At 33.7% G+C, this 16,210-nt stretch overlaps 1 protein-coding gene across 1 annotated transcript in view; it reads left to right on the forward strand.

Moving 5' to 3' along the window:
• Positions 1-16,210, forward strand: part of LOC114334431 (ribonuclease 3) — a 113,342-nt gene that overhangs the window by 82,348 nt on the left and 14,784 nt on the right. The window contains exons 15-16 of the mRNA XM_050659623.1: positions 78-238; positions 11,068-11,213. Coding sequence (XP_050515580.1) covers positions 78-238; positions 11,068-11,213 — 307 coding nt within the window. The remainder of the gene's footprint in view (positions 1-77; positions 239-11,067; positions 11,214-16,210) is intronic.

The following is a 16,210-nucleotide window of genomic DNA, read 5'->3' on the forward strand; positions in this document are numbered from 1 at the left end:
AAAAAGCATTAACCCTAAATCTGGGATACTTTTCGTATAACATTGGATGAAACAGCACTTTTATCTTCTTCCGTTAGGGCATGGAGTTCTGTGAAGTTTTCTGTCAAGTGACCCTATTCCCGCGACTTCAAGATTTCATCATGAACCAGGACTGGAACGATCCCAAATCGAAGCTACAACAATGTTGTCTTACTTTGCGAACTATGGACGGAGGGGAACCGGATATCCCAGTTTATAAGTAAGTATATTTTCTTCTTCTTCTTAAAGTGCCTATCTGCTCCGGATGTTGGCGATCATCATGGCTATCTTGACTTTGTTTACCGCAGCGCGGAACAGTTCAGTGGTAGTGGTGTTATACCACTTTCGTAAATTTTGAAGCCAGAAAATGCGTCTTCTTCCCGGTCCTCTTTTACCATTTACCTTCCCTTGGAGAATCAGTTGGAGAAGGCCGTAACGTTCTTGATTTCTCATTACATGTCCTAGATATTCTAATTTTTTTGTTTTGATGGTTATGAGAATTTCACACTCTTTCCCCATTCTACGCAGGACTTCCACATTAGTAATTCGGTCAACCCAGGATATACGTAAGATGCGCCTATAACACTACATTTCGAAAGCTTCGAGCCGATTCATAGATGCAACAGTTAGTGTCCACGCTTCCATTCCGTAGAGAGCAGAACTGTGAATATGTAGCTTTTCAACAGACGGTATTTTCTTTTTAATGATATGTCTCGACTGTTGAAAATGGGTCTCATTCTAACGTATGCTGCTTTCGCTTTTATTATTCGCTGTTTAATTTCTGTCGATTGGTCCCATTGGCTATTTAAATTCTTACCCAGATATGTATATTGCTCAACTCTTTCGATATTCTGTTGGTTGACTGTAAGTTGAGCGTTTAATATTGGTTTTTACTAATTGTCATAAATTTGGTCTTCTTTATGTTAAGAGCTAGTCCATATCTGTTGCTGACTTCTGTTATACGATTTGTTAATATCTGTAAATCATTCAGATTATCGGCGAAAACTATGGTGTCATCTGCATATCTAATGTTATTAAACCATTCACCATTTATTAATACTCCCTTCGCACAACCGTCTAAAGCTTCCTTAAATATCCATTCAGACTAAATATTGAATAGTAGTGGAGATAAAATACAGCCCTGTCGTACTCCTCGTTCTATTGCAATTTTATCAGTTAACTGGTCGTCTATTTTGATTTTTGCCGTTTGATTGTAATACATGTTTCTGATAATTCTTAGATCTTTGTTGTCAATTCCAATTTTTTGCATTAGAGTTAATAATTTGTCATGTTTTACTCTGTCAAATGCTTTCTGGTAATCTATAAAGCATACGTATATATCATAATTTACATCCCCGCATCTCCGAAATAGCACTTGCACAGTAAAAAGGGTCTTCCGCGTTCCCAGAGCATCACGAAATCCGAATTGTGTTCTTGTTAGTTGTTCCTCGCACTTTGTATAAATATGTTTGTTTGTGAATGACCTTCAGAAATGTTTTAAGTAAATGGCTCATAAGGCTTATAATTCTATAGGGTGAGGCAGATAGTGAACTACTAGAGAATTAGAAATATCTCGAGAACTAAAGGCAACAGAATCATGAAAATTGGAATAAAGGGGTTTTGAAGGATGATCTATTAAATGAAAATATTTTCATCTCGGTTATACCGGAAGTTGCTTATAACTTCGTTTTTTTAAACGGGACACCCTGTATATTTTTACATTTTTGGATTCTCCTCAATATCTTCTTTCTTAGAATATGAGATTTTGTAATATTATACAGGGTATTTTAAGAGATATTTACGTTTTTTTATTAATTTCGTAGCAAAATTCACACCATGTGGAATTGTAATAGTTTGACATTAAAAACTCTGCTTACGTTCAAGTGATTTCTAATATAGTCTACTATTGTTAAGATTCATTAGTATAGCTAATTTTGAAATTTTAGTATACGGGGTTGGTCGAAACTCGGAATAAATATTTTCTGATTTTTCTTAAATGGAACACCCTGTATTTTAGTATTGTAATAAAATGATATTTCATGGTACTTTTTTATTTTATAAGTATTCCCTATACCTAACTGCTTTAATTTGTGAGTTATTGGTGATTCAATCTAAACATTAATTTCAACAAAAAATACGTAAAATTTTATTAGGTTGGCCGTGAAAATATTCAATCACAAATAATTTTTCAGAAATAAATACATATTAATCCAGACTGATCCTTAAAATTACCAATAATGGTTTAGCTATCAAAATACCTACGTAGTTAAGATTATTAGTGCGATTAACAATTAAGCACAAATTAAAGCAGTTAGGTATAGGGAATGCTTAAGAAATAAAAAAGTACCATAAAATATCATTTCATTACAATACTAAAATAGAGGGTGTTCCATTTAAGAAAACTCAGAAAATACTCATTCCGAGTTTCGACCAACCCTGTATACTAAAATTAAAAATTTGGCTATACTAATGATTCTTAACAATAGTAGACTATATTAAAAATCATTCGAACGTAAGTAGAGTTTTAGATGTCAAACTACTACAATTCTACAGGGTATGAATATTGCTACGAAATTAATAAAAAAACGTAATTAACTCTTAAAATACCCTGTACAACATTACAAAACCTCATATTTTTAGAAAGAAGACATCGAAGAGAATCCAGAAATGTAAAAATATACAGGGTGTCCCATTAAAAAAAAACGAAGTTTAACCGGAAGGTATAACCGGAAGTTGAAAAGAGATGAAATATTTTCATTTAATAGAACATCCTTCAAAACCCCTTTATACCAACTTTCATGATTCTGTTGCCTTTAGTTCTCGAGATATTTCTAATAGGCCAGTTATCTGCCTCACCCTGTATAGTCTTCGCACTTTCTCGCATTGGGTTTTTTTGGAAGATTTATAAAAGTTGATTCTAGCCATTTTTGGGGAATTATGCCTGTGTCATATATTTTGTTAAATATATTTGTCAACCATTTTATACCGTCGTAGCCCATAAGTTTTAAGAATTCGGAATGAAAATGATCAGGGCCTACTGCTTTACCATCTTTTGGTACTTTTGATGGCATAAGTAAGTATATACGTCCGTATAATATAATATATAAGTCGGTCAGATAGCCTAGCGGTCTGAGGCGGTCGATCGACAAATCTCGAGGATATGCGATCAAGGTTCAAACCTCGGCCGGCGAATAGAAAAATAAAAAGGTTAACGTAGTAGTCTAAAATTCTAAAGAATGTACGGCTTGGTCTGAAATAAGCTGGTGTCTGATCGCGGTACGGCAAGGGATAAGGGCTTGCGGCTCGGTGATACTCCTCCATAGATCCCTACTGGAAGAGTGTTCTTCCTTTACATATTCTTTTTTGATTGATCATATCGGCCTTCGACGATAATCCATAGAGCAGACACGAATTGAGGACCAAAATAAAATTTTAAGTAAGGGTTTACTTTTATACCTGAAAAAATCGCACGAATTGAGGACCAAGACTTCTGATAATGAAATCGTTATACTCAGGTATAAAATATTATTAAAAGTACGAATCCCAATAATCGTAGATATTTATTGCCTATTTAAGAAACAATATTTTAAACTCAGTGATATCTTCTAGGGCTTTCCGTTTGCTTGCCGTACTAAAAATTTGTCTATTTAATTTCTTTATATCATTTTCGTAATTGTGCACTGTTTCTTTTCGGGAAATTGTATTATCTACACCTAGCGTAAACAATTTTGCGTTACATTTATTTACCGTACAGGTCCAAAACTTTTCACCACTTTTTTTTCACGATACTTATAATCATCCAACACAAGTAACGAGTTTCCCTTTTCACTTAAGATCATTTTAATTTCACTCATTTTGACTACCTTTCAAGACAGCTCAAATAAACTAAATCTAAAATAATATTTTATTATTAAATATTTCCTTACTCATTAAAATCTCGTTAAAGAATCGGACCCTCATTAACCCTAATTACTTACCTTAATTCTCTAATCTCTCGTACGGTCCGTAATTCGGTGCACTTATTTTGGCTGTTCAGGTAGCGGTCCTCAATTCTAGAACACCGAATCCATACATATTATATTATACTAATTAAAGGAATACTAAATATTAATACTAATATACTAAAAATTAAAGGAATAACGCAGAAAATACAAAAAATCGCCGATATAGCTTAATTAACCTATGAAATGCCAGTAGTGTCAAAATTTCATAAATGTCATTAGTGTCAACATTTACGCACTACGACAACAAGCATTACGACGCGGTAAATTTGAATTAGTCCGCCTGGTTTAAAAACAGACCATAGTAATAATAGTCGGTATGATGTTCAAGCTGTTTAATGTTGAGTCCATTAATCTCCTCAATAGTGTGCAAAAAGATCAAACACTTCAATAAAATAACTTTATAAAATACGTCCTCCGGGATAATAGCCATTTCCTAATAATTACATTGACAGTACATTCCGACATACGTTTCACTTAACTTTAACACATTGCGTGCCACGCTTTAATCGGGATACTACTCTCAGGGGTCATTGATGTCGATGGTCATGAAAGTTAGTCACGTGTATATCAAAAATGAGCGACGTGGCCCCTGGTAAAATATCTGTGTCTCTCATATATGAGCAACGTGGCACGCAATGTGGTAATGTTTTGATTTAACTTGTTTGAAAATCAATCATTACGTTTGTGTAAAGATCCGTTGGAACAACTGTAATAGGACATAGGAAATAGGACAAAACCTCGCAATTTTTACAGAATGGGTGGATTTACTTGAAAATTTGAGAATAAGTAGTGGATAGTCCAAGGATCAAAATCTATATCATGCCAAAAGGCGCTTTTACCATGGGGGTGGTTGCCACCCCATCTCGGGGGTGGAAATTGTTATTATATTTTGACCGCAAGAGCTGGTAAAAACATTCATTATAAGCAAAAAACGTTCTATACATTTTTTTGATAAAATTAATAGTTTTTGATTTATTCGCTATCGAAAGTGTTAGTTTTATATCGAAAAATCAATGTTTTTAATCAGTTTTCTGCTAATAACTCAAAAAGCTTACGTTTTATCAAAACAACTTTTCTTAACAAAAATGTACCTTTTGAAAAAAATAAACAAAACCATTTTTTTTTATTTTCTTTACCAAGACCAATAGTAATCGAGCTATACTTTATTAGATGTTGGCTCTTCTTCGTCAAATGCTAAATATTGTAGTTTAAAAGTCAAAAGACGGGAAAACTATGCATTTTTCGAGGATAACTGTTGAAACTAATTTAAAGTATTTAAAAATCTTCCGAAATAAAAAAAAATCTCTAGCTAAAAAAATTAAGTGACTTATAATGAAAAGAATGTCAGTCCCTATTTTTTCAGCAAAAAAGTGATCGTAAACAACCCCCTAATCACCACCCTAATTAAAATTTGTCATTGACCTGATTTGGTTTTCTTGATTTATGTATTGTTAATAGGTTCTGGAAGTTTGATCGGCTAAGAATGATTAGTTTTTAAAAAAATTGAGTTAAAAGCGAATAACGAGTTTTTGTAGTTTGGTAAAAAATGCCATTTTCTTCAGAATAGAAAGAGTAGCATCAGAGATACGAAAAAATATTTAAATATGAAATTGTAGCTTATTTAATTCCTAACAAATTGGTTTCCAAATTTTTTTTTTTTGGCAAAAATTGAGTGAGCTATTTTGACAATTAAAACTTGTAATATCATGCAAAAACCATCTTTACCAACCCTTTCAATGCCACCTCTTTTTGTGACTGAGAATTTTAAAAAGGTTTAATATTAATAGCCTTATAGATCTTGTAAAAACCTACAAAATTCTTTTTTAATGAAATTTCTAAGATAAAAAATAAAAAAGTTACGGTTAAAAATCAATAGATTTTTTTTGAAAAACAAGGAGAAATCTAATTTGAAGCATAATAATGTAAGTTAACGGTGTTTTTGGCCATTGGCCTTATTTATTATTCTTTATTTATGTATTATTAATAGATTCTAGAAGTTTGACTGGCTTAGAATGATTAGTTTTAAAAAAACTGAAGTTTAAAGCTAATACGAATGTTTGTAATTTGGTAAAAAATGCCATTTTCTTCAGAATAGAAAGATTAGCATCAGAGATACGAAAAAATGTTTAAATATGAAATTGTAGGTAATTTAATTCCCAAGAACTTGGTTTGATAAAATTTGTTCTACGGAAAAAATTGAGTGAATCGTAAATGAGTATACCATCGAAAAACATTGATTTTTTAGATATAAAACACTTTCGATAGCGAATAAATCAAAAACTATTCATTTTATGAAAAAAATGTATAGAACATTTTTTGCTTGGAATGAATGTTTTTATTAACTTTTGCGGTCAAAATATAATAAAAAATTTCCACCCCCAAGATGGGGTGGCAACACCCCCATGGTAAAAGCGCCTGTCGGCATCATATAGATTTTGATCCATGGACTATCCACTACTTATTCTCAAAATTTCAAGCAAATTGATCCATTCTGTAAAAATTGTGAGGTTAAAAGCTTTGGTTCCTGGAGTATAAAAAGTGTCATAAAAATGATTCACTTTGTTATCGTTTATTGTTTGGATACGATTACGAAGCAGCAGATATCTTTGTTTTGTTTATATATAGGTACACGTCATGAAAGACGCAAATTGAAGAATAATTCAGAAAAATACAGAGAGGTTGATAAGAACATAAAGCAAATAATAAAGAAGGCCAAAGAATCATGGATTAAAGAACAATGTGTAGAAATGGAAGACTATGAAAGAAAGTATGACACATTCAATATACATAAAAAAGTAAAAGAACTTACAGGAACCCAAAGATGACATCAAATAAGTTTGCTTAAGGACAAAGACGGAAATATTATTGTAGACTTAACAGAAAAAATTAATAGATGGAGTGAATACATAAGAGAATTGTTTGAGGACAACAGAAATAACATTGACAAGGTAAATGGTGAAACGGGACTTGAAATCCTAAAATGTGAAGTAGAAATGGCACTTAGAAATTCCAAAACTGGAAAGGCAAATGGACCCGATGAGGTTCCTACTGAATTACTAAAGCTCTTGAATGATGAATCAATAGGTATAATATTGCACTTATTTAACACAGTATACAATACTGGTATTATACCTCAAGAGTGGCTGCTGTCTACATTCGTTACACTGCCAAAGAAATCCAATACAAAAGAATGTTCAGAACATCGAACAATATCTTTAATGAGCCATCTACTAAAGATATTTCTAAAAATCATCCACAACCGAGTTTATCAAAAGTTGGAGTCAGATATTAGTAATACACAGATGGGGTTCAGAAAAAGACTAGGTACTCGAGAAGCTCTCTTCGGTTTGAATGTTCTTACACAAAGATGCCTAGACGTTAATCAAGAAGTACATGCATGTTTTATCGATTTTGAAAAAGCGTTTGACAGAGTACGCCACGATAGGCTAAGAGACATTCTTGAAAGAAAAGACATAGATAATAAAGATCTGCGAATAATTCTCAACTTATATTGGAATCAGAAAGCTAACATCAAAATAGAAAACGATATATCAAAAGCAATAGAAATACATAGAGGAGTAAGACAGGGATGCATTTTGTCACCACTGCTATTTAATGTATATAGTGAAAGCATCTGTCAGGAAGCCCTTTTGCAAGCAAATGAAGGAATCGTAATCAATGGAGAGGTTGTAAATAATATTCGATACGCAGACGACACTGTACTAGTTGCAAGAACAGTAGAAGAATTACAACGATTACTTACAAACATAAATATTGCTTGCAACAATTATGGCATAAACATTAATATCAAAAAAACCAAGTATATGGTCTTCAGTAAAATCATGACACAACCAGCACATATTAGTATAAACGGCATTCAAATTGAAGAAGTATCAAGTTATAAATACTTGGGAACTTTAATAAATGAAACTGGAGACCAAAACAATGAAATAAAAAGACGTATCGAAATTGCCAGGGCCACCTTCATAAAGATGAGAAAATTCTTCTGCAACAGAGATATAAGCATCCCTCTACGATTAAGAATGCTAAGTGGCTACGTATTTAACACGCTATTATACGGTGTAGAGGCCTGGACTCTCAAACAGAACAACATAAAAAATATTGAAAGTTTCGAGATGTGGTGCTACCGTCGAATGCTGAAGATAAGTTGGGTTGAAAGAATCACAAATCTTGAAGTAATACGAAGGATAGGAAGAGACCCAGAAATTTTATTAACGATAAAACGAAGAAAACTCGAGAATTTGGGTCACCTGATGAGAGGTCATAAATACGCATTACTTCAAAATATAATGCAAGGAAAAATAGAAGGAAAACGGAATCCAGGCCGTAGAGGAATGTCGTGGATGCGGAATTTGAGAGAGTGGTTTGGCTGCACCACTAATGAACTTTTTAGGTCAGCTGTAAACAAAGTCAGGGTAGCCTTGATGATTTCCAATCTCCGATAGGAGTGGCACAAGAAGAAGAAGACACGTCATTGGTCGAGTTTTTCACATAGATATAATAACCTGTAGATTAGGCTAGATATGGGCCGCTCTGTGCATCGAGGTGTAATGCCGATATCAAGGACGCCATTCCAGCCATCTTTGTCCGTCATATGAGCGGTATCGCTTAGTAAAAAGAGATAGATAGACCAACGATCGACTGGTTTTTCTGGTTTCTGGTTTTTCATCGGGCGCGGCCCAAAATGGCGACAACTCTACCTTATCGGTAATAGTCTACGAGCATTGCAGGGTAAATTGAAGGTGGAATTACAAAAAAAAAATTATGAATGTCTTTGTACTCACTTTATAATGCTAAAAAAATTACAAGATCTGGATTTCAATTTTCAATGCATATATTTTTTAATAATTCTCGTATGAAAGTTGCTCGTGAAGTTAGGCGTATTGGTGACAGATGCGATTTTGGGGTCGACCCCTAGAACTAAATCGGGAACTTTTACTTCCCTTATCCTACTCATGGAATAAAAAAGTTTATTTGAAGAAAGTGTATTTTTTGTTCTTAATGGTGGTACATACTCGTTTTTGTAATATTTTATTTAGTTATAGAGTAATTTCCACATACTAACATATTTGTCAAATTGGGCTCTGCACCGCCATTCTTTACTACATTACGTATGTAGGTTTTCTTTAAAGACAATCGTAATAAAAGTGCGTTTGATGTTTAACAGTTTTAATTAATAAAATAGATGACTAATTTATTGATACTATTAAATTGACGAAATGTAAAAGTGTTGTGTAATTGCGACTAAAATCGTACGTGTTCTTATTCTTACAAAAAAGAAATGTATTTATAGATAATTTGCGTCTAATCAATATAATACCCGTCTTAATTCGTCTTTTTACGTCTTATTAACCCTAAGAGCACGTCTGTCGTCGGCTGTGATGTTATAATCGATTGAATGTATTCGTTCTCTTTCCCTACGCTAAAACAAACCCGCTTAGGCTAATCTCCTTTTTCGTGTGAAACAACCCAATTAAAATTGGTTCAAAGCATATACCGACATCTTCCAATAACCCAAAACTACAAAAATTAGTCAAGCTAGCTACTTCGCTACTTGTTGATCTTTAACGATCGAAAATAAACAACGATTAGATACGCCCACACAGCTGCCCTACGGCTTTCGTTTCGTATTTCTACTAATAATCAAGGAAAAATGATATACAGGGAAATTTAAAATATAAGGTAAACTATTTACAATCCTACACGTATATGTAATAACTCAACAAAATATTCAAAATTAAAGCTGCAATCTTGGAACGCGTTTTCCGTCTTGGAAATGCAGCGCTGATGTAGCCTCTTAATTGTCAAAAATCTTGTTAGGACTCAGTGGCGGATCCAGGGGAGGGCGATGGGGGCGATCGGCCCCCCCTCTCAAACCAAGTTGTATATAAAGATTATAAAAACATTCATTTATTCATGTATTTTTCATAGAAATTTAGCCAATCAATTTGACGATGCTGGATACTGCTGGATCCGCCACTTTTAGGACTTTATTACAATTGTCAAACTATGTATTTGTCGTCTCAGCTTCCCAAATGGAAGCTGCTCTCAAGAATTTTTTTTATTTATTTAAAAGTATTTTGCAATCTGTTGAGTGTCAACAATAAACAAAAGTAATGACATTGACTAAGGGCAAGAAGGATTTTACCCACTGGTAAAATCGAAGTACAATTTTTATAAAGTTGTATAGGAAATAATTACATTTCATAACTACTATATAAATCTAAATAGTAAGTCCAGTGGTTTGAACCTCTTTAACCTACGCCGTTCTTGGAAATTGTCTAAAAGGTTAAGTGCAAACTGGTTTTCATGATCCTCCAACTTGGCAATGTAAGCAGCGCTACGTTTTTGGATGACTTCTTGTACCATATCCATTTTAAGGTCTCGATGAATAATTCTGTTGTTGATGTACCAAGGTGCATTAGTGATGGTTCTGAGGGTTTTTGATTGGAAGTGTTGGATGATTTCGATGTTGGAGTGACTGGCTGTTCTCCATAGTTCCAACCCATATGTCCAGATTGGCAAGTATTGCCTTATAGAGCAGCAATTTATTATCCAGATATAGTCTTGATGAACGGTCCATTAACCAATACATATTTCTAAATTGGAGACCCAGTTGCTTTCTCTTGGTCCAGATATATGTTTCCTTCATGTGATACTTCTGTCCAAATGAATACCAAGATAATTTACCTCGTTGGCTGATGGTAATTGATGATTGTTTAAAGTTACAGGAGGACAGGTTCCTCTTCGTGTTGTAAATGTAACATGAATAGATTTTCCTTCATTGACTTTAATTTTCCATTCCAAAAACCAATCTTTTATTCTGTCTAGATACGCTTGAAGAAGATGCGAGGCATAAATAGGGTCAGTTTGTTAGGCTAGGATTGCAGTATCGTCGGCAAATGTTCCTAGCATCATTTCTTCTGTAGGTGGTCTCTGCTCTAGTGGTTCCTGAAGAGTTGGAGGTATATCTGCGGTAGCTCTCAAGAATGACATAGCTTAATAGTTTTTAATCTAATTTCAGAGTCATTGAATGCAAAGGTCCTACGAACACTAGAGTTTACACAGTGGCAGTGTATTTTCGAGGAAGAAGACTCGCCAGCGCCATGGGTCACAGTATACAACAAGCAGAAATGAATGCTGCCAAGAATGCTCTAGAAATATCGCACGGTATGTATTTTTTTTGCTTTTGTGTCTCGTTTTTTACTCGTTGGGTATTTACAAAGGGTTTATGCCCCCATGGATAGTCCAATAATAAGAATACCATGTTATCTAACAATAAAACACTGAAAACGTTTGTTTTCTATACTTCCACAAAATTTATTACAACTATGTGACTACAGCTGATTCGGCAGAGTGCCTTTCTCAATTGATTTAGTTTACAATGGTTTTCCTATTTAAAGTCTTTAACTGAAGAGGTTGAGGAGTGGGGAACTGTTTGTCTCGAGTTGGTCATTCAGAATTATATCTGTATTTTTCAATTTATTAATTTCCATAGATTATAATAAAGATAGCTTAAGGCCTTTATTTTGAATATGCAGAATTTCAAACTGTTCATTAAAAGAGTGATTATGATCTAGAAGGTGAAGTGCGTATGTAGAAGTGTCTGTTTTTCTATTGTTGAAAGCCCTTTTGTGTTCTGCTATCCGTTTGTCAAAAGTTCTGCCAGTTTGACCGATATAAGTTTTCGGACAGTCACCACAAGTTAGTTTGTAAACACCACTCTGTAGTTGTTTTCTCTTTCGGCTCTTATTGTTCTTAATATATTTGCTTAAGTTGTTGTTAGTTCTGAAAGCTGGTGTTATTCCTTTCTTTTTTATGTATCTGGCTATTTTTGTTGTTATCTTGCCAGTATATGTGATAGAGCAGAAGGTACTGGGTTCTTTCTATGGTGGTGGGTAGACTAATGTCAGGGCTTTCTTATGGAGTTTTTGGTTTAAAATTTTGTTAATTGTTTGTTCGTTATAGCCATTGTTTACTGCTATTTGTTTAATGATGTTCAGTTCTATCTCGAAGTTATTTTTTGACATGGGAATTTCTGTCAGTCTATGTATCATGCTATGGTAGGCTGCTAGTTTGTGTTGTGTAGGATGGGATGATGAATTGTGTATAGTTGTGTCAGTATGGGTAGGTTTATGATATACGGAGAACTCATGTTTGTTGTGTAGTCTGGTAATTGTTACGTCTAGGGCTTTCAACAATAGAAAAACGGACACTTCTACATACGCACTTCACCTTCTAGATCATAATCACTCTTTTAATGAACAGTTTCAAATTCTGCATATTCAAAATAAAGGCCTTAAGCTATCTTTATTAGAATCTATAGAAATTAATAAATTGAAAAATACAGATATAATTCTGAATGACTAACTCAAGACAAACAGTTCCCCACTCCTCAACCTCTTCAGTTAAAGACTTTAAATAGGCAAACCATTGTAAACTAAATCACTTGAGAAAGGCACTCTGCCGAAACAGCTGTAGTCACATAGTTGTAATAAATTTTGTGGAAGTATAGAAAACAAACGTTTTCAGTGTTTTATTGTTAGATAAAATCAACTTCCATCAAAGAACGGTCGAATCCATCAAGAATACCATGTTGTTCTACATCAAAAAGAATAGACATACATACATACGTTTAGTTTTAGATTAGATATAGGCCACTGAGTGAAGCGCTAAAATCGGCAACATTGCTTCTTCCACTATCGTTGTTTAATCGCCGAATTACGGCGGAGGGCGAAACGACGGAGTTAGAACCGGCAAGAATCAGGTGCATTAGCGTGGGAAGTGGGGACCGTCTGGTACTCTACGACGCGCAGTGTTGCCATTTATAGCGTATATATATCTAATTTAAAACTAAACATGCTGTATTATTACAGCTCCCGGAGCGAACCATGGCCGATGACAAAGGCTGTCGTGGGTCGTACACCCACCTAAACTTTATGCAGAGAGGATTTATCTCATCGGTCATGTTTCGCTCCGGGAGCTGCACCTAGACTGCGCGCTGCAATCTAAAACTATGCGACCGAGAAAAATGACTGTATTAGGTATAGGCATCTCTTTCCAACCGGTGAGGTTTATCCAATGACGACCACATGACTTTTCCAGTGCCGCCGACTTGACAAACTCACCGATTAGAAAGATATGCCTATACCTAATACAGTCAGTTTTCTCTATTGCACTGTTCGCATAGGTGCAGTATGCGGCAAAATAAACTGTACTGACATGAATATTGAAATGTTTATGTAATGTATATTAAATAATATTTATTTTTCACGACGACGTTCCATATAAAACAGATGTTAAAGATGCCCTCTGACACGAAAAACATCTGTAATTCTAGTCCGCAATTCCGGAATGCCAAACGGTCGATCGGTCTGCCACCTTCAGCATTCCCCATATGTATGCATCAGGTGGCGTTTTTTGGCGTTTTTTTTTTGGTGAGTGGCGATCTTCTTAAATGATCGCGAAGTATTCGAACAGCCTCCCTGGCTGTATGACAGGTTGCCTGGGTCCCGTCTTGCTGAAACCATTGTCGTTTTCGCGACATTTTCTGTATGACCTAAAATAGACGATAACAATTTTTTCTGCAAAACTGAGAAACATCCTTAACACAACATACAAATTTGAGTCATACGCATTTCAGTATTGTTTATTTTGCCACATACCGTATTATATGTCATATGTTAAAAAGTACTCGACCAAAACTTTTTTTTTAATCAAAACGTGTTTTTTCGTTCTTTGACGATATATTCAGTTTTAATCATCGTAGTAACTTCTTTTTAATTTCATTGTATAGGGTTTATTTATTTTCTACTGATGCGTCGTATTTTTTACACAATTTTTGGCGCAAAATTTAATTCTTTTGACGCTTTTGAAATAAAAAAAATTGGGCCGAACGTCAGACCAAAAAATATATATATTATTTTTTGGGTGTCAAATTATCAGTAGTAAATACACGAGAGCTCTAAAATTATCGATTTTTATTCCGAGTGACACTTTGACAGTTTTAATTGTCAAAGTATGTCAAAAATATGTCAATGTGTCACGAGGGCAAAACAAATCGATAATTCGAGCTCGAGAGTAATTCGGTAATATTATTTCATGAATAAAACTGTCCTTTTAAATCATTTTAACTAATATTTTATTGATATCTTTATCTGAATATTTGCTAAACCTGTTTCTTGTTGTTCTCTGTGACAAGTTGTAAAACATTAATTGTCATTAATGTCACTGAATTTATTTTTGTATAGCAACGAAGGGCATCTGACGTAAAATACTTGACGACGGGAAATTATCAAAAATTATCGGGTATAATATCACAAGAGAGTGAGAATAAATTGAAAATAATGCGACAGTTTTTCGAAAATTTGTTGTCTGGCAATAGACACGAGAGCCCGCAGGGCTCGAGTGGCTATTGCCCAATGACAACAAATTTGAGTAAAAATGAAGCATCATTTTCTTATTTATTCTTACTGTCGTGTGATATTTGTAAGATTATCTTTTGATACGTATATTATGGATATTTTCTTAAATGTGACAGTTGTCAAAACTAGGAAACTGGTTGCCATTAAACAGAAACAATCTACTTAAAAAAATTCTATCGGTAATTTTCTACAGTAGATAATTCTCAGTATAATTTTAATCTGATTGGACAGAATTAAACACGTGATCAAATATCTTACTACAGTCGAACCCGCTTATTAGAATCCCTGTTATAGGAATATCCCGGTTTATGGAATATAAATTCGAGGTACCGAAACGTTTCCATTTACTCCTTAATAAATTTATTCGTTTATTGAAATATGTTCTAATTAGATAATACCGCTTATTGGCATATTTTGCAGGTCAACGAATATTTTTTTTTACAATTTACTAAAAATTTAAATTCTGTTTGGTATTATGGTTTGTCGTCAAGGGCCTGTAGTGCTGGATTAGATATTATTAGGGTAATAAATATTTATTACTTTGTTACGAGTACCAATTCGATCTTTAGCCGACAAATGCATGGGTCATAAAGTAATTTTTATTTGTCTACAAAGTTCTGTACATATTCTCACCCACTGTTGCCTGTTATAAAATTGTTAGAAGCAGTTTATTTAGAACTCACCCAGAGAGTACATACTTGTTTGCAAGATGTGAATTATGGCTTTGTTAAATTCGAAAAGAAAAGATCTTACTTTAACCCGACGACGTGAGGTTGAATAATGTAACAATCCATTTCTTGCCGCCAATAAAACTTCGATTCAACCAATGGATTAAGGATGACCACACGGATTAACAACAAAAAAGCTATAATTACCGATAATTTCTCAAGAAAAAATAAGTAATTTTGTTATATTATGCATTTTAATAAGAAGATATTTACATATCTACATATTGCGTACATTTCATATTAATTACCTACGGTATTCATTCACATACATATAATTTAATTTGGTATTTAACACATAGATAAGTAGTAGTTACACTACTGTATTATTGACATAAAAAGACCTAAAACCATTTACATATACTGATTATGTATGTACATATAATAAGATATACATATTGGCGTAGTATGTAAAACTACATATTGGCATAGTATGTAAAACTACACATTGGCATAGTATGTAAATAATATTATTACGTATATTCGGTACACTTATTTCGACTAGCCACCAATGGTCGGTTATTAGAATATCCCGGTTATTAGAATATCCCGGTTATAAGAATATTTTTGCCTGGCCCAAAGGCGATTCCAATAAGCGGGTTCGACTGTATACGATTGGAAGTTAAAATCATCAAAAAATAATCGCTGTAATTTTTATTATTCTTGTAGGTTTCTATTGGTCAGAATCTATGAATGAAATAATCTCCATGATTTTTTTCAGATTTTTATAGGTGTGGAATTATGGTCAAAATAACAAAAATTATTATATTTATCATGTTGTAGGAAATAAAAAACCCTACAAAAAAGAAGTTTCTATGATAATTAAATCCGAACATATAGTTAAATAACGAAAAAGACGTTTTTTTGGAGGTTAAGTTTGGGTCTAGAAGTCTAAAAATTATGTTGGTTTTTTTGGGATGTACTTGGAGAAAATCAAGGCAGAGAATGGTTTTAAAATTGAGTCCTACTCATAACGGTTAAAGAAAAATACCGAAAAATGCATAAAAAATGTTTCATT

This window comes from Diabrotica virgifera, chromosome 8, assembly GCF_917563875.1.
Source record: "Diabrotica virgifera virgifera chromosome 8, PGI_DIABVI_V3a".
NCBI classification, from domain to species: Eukaryota; Metazoa; Arthropoda; class Insecta; order Coleoptera; family Chrysomelidae; genus Diabrotica; species Diabrotica virgifera.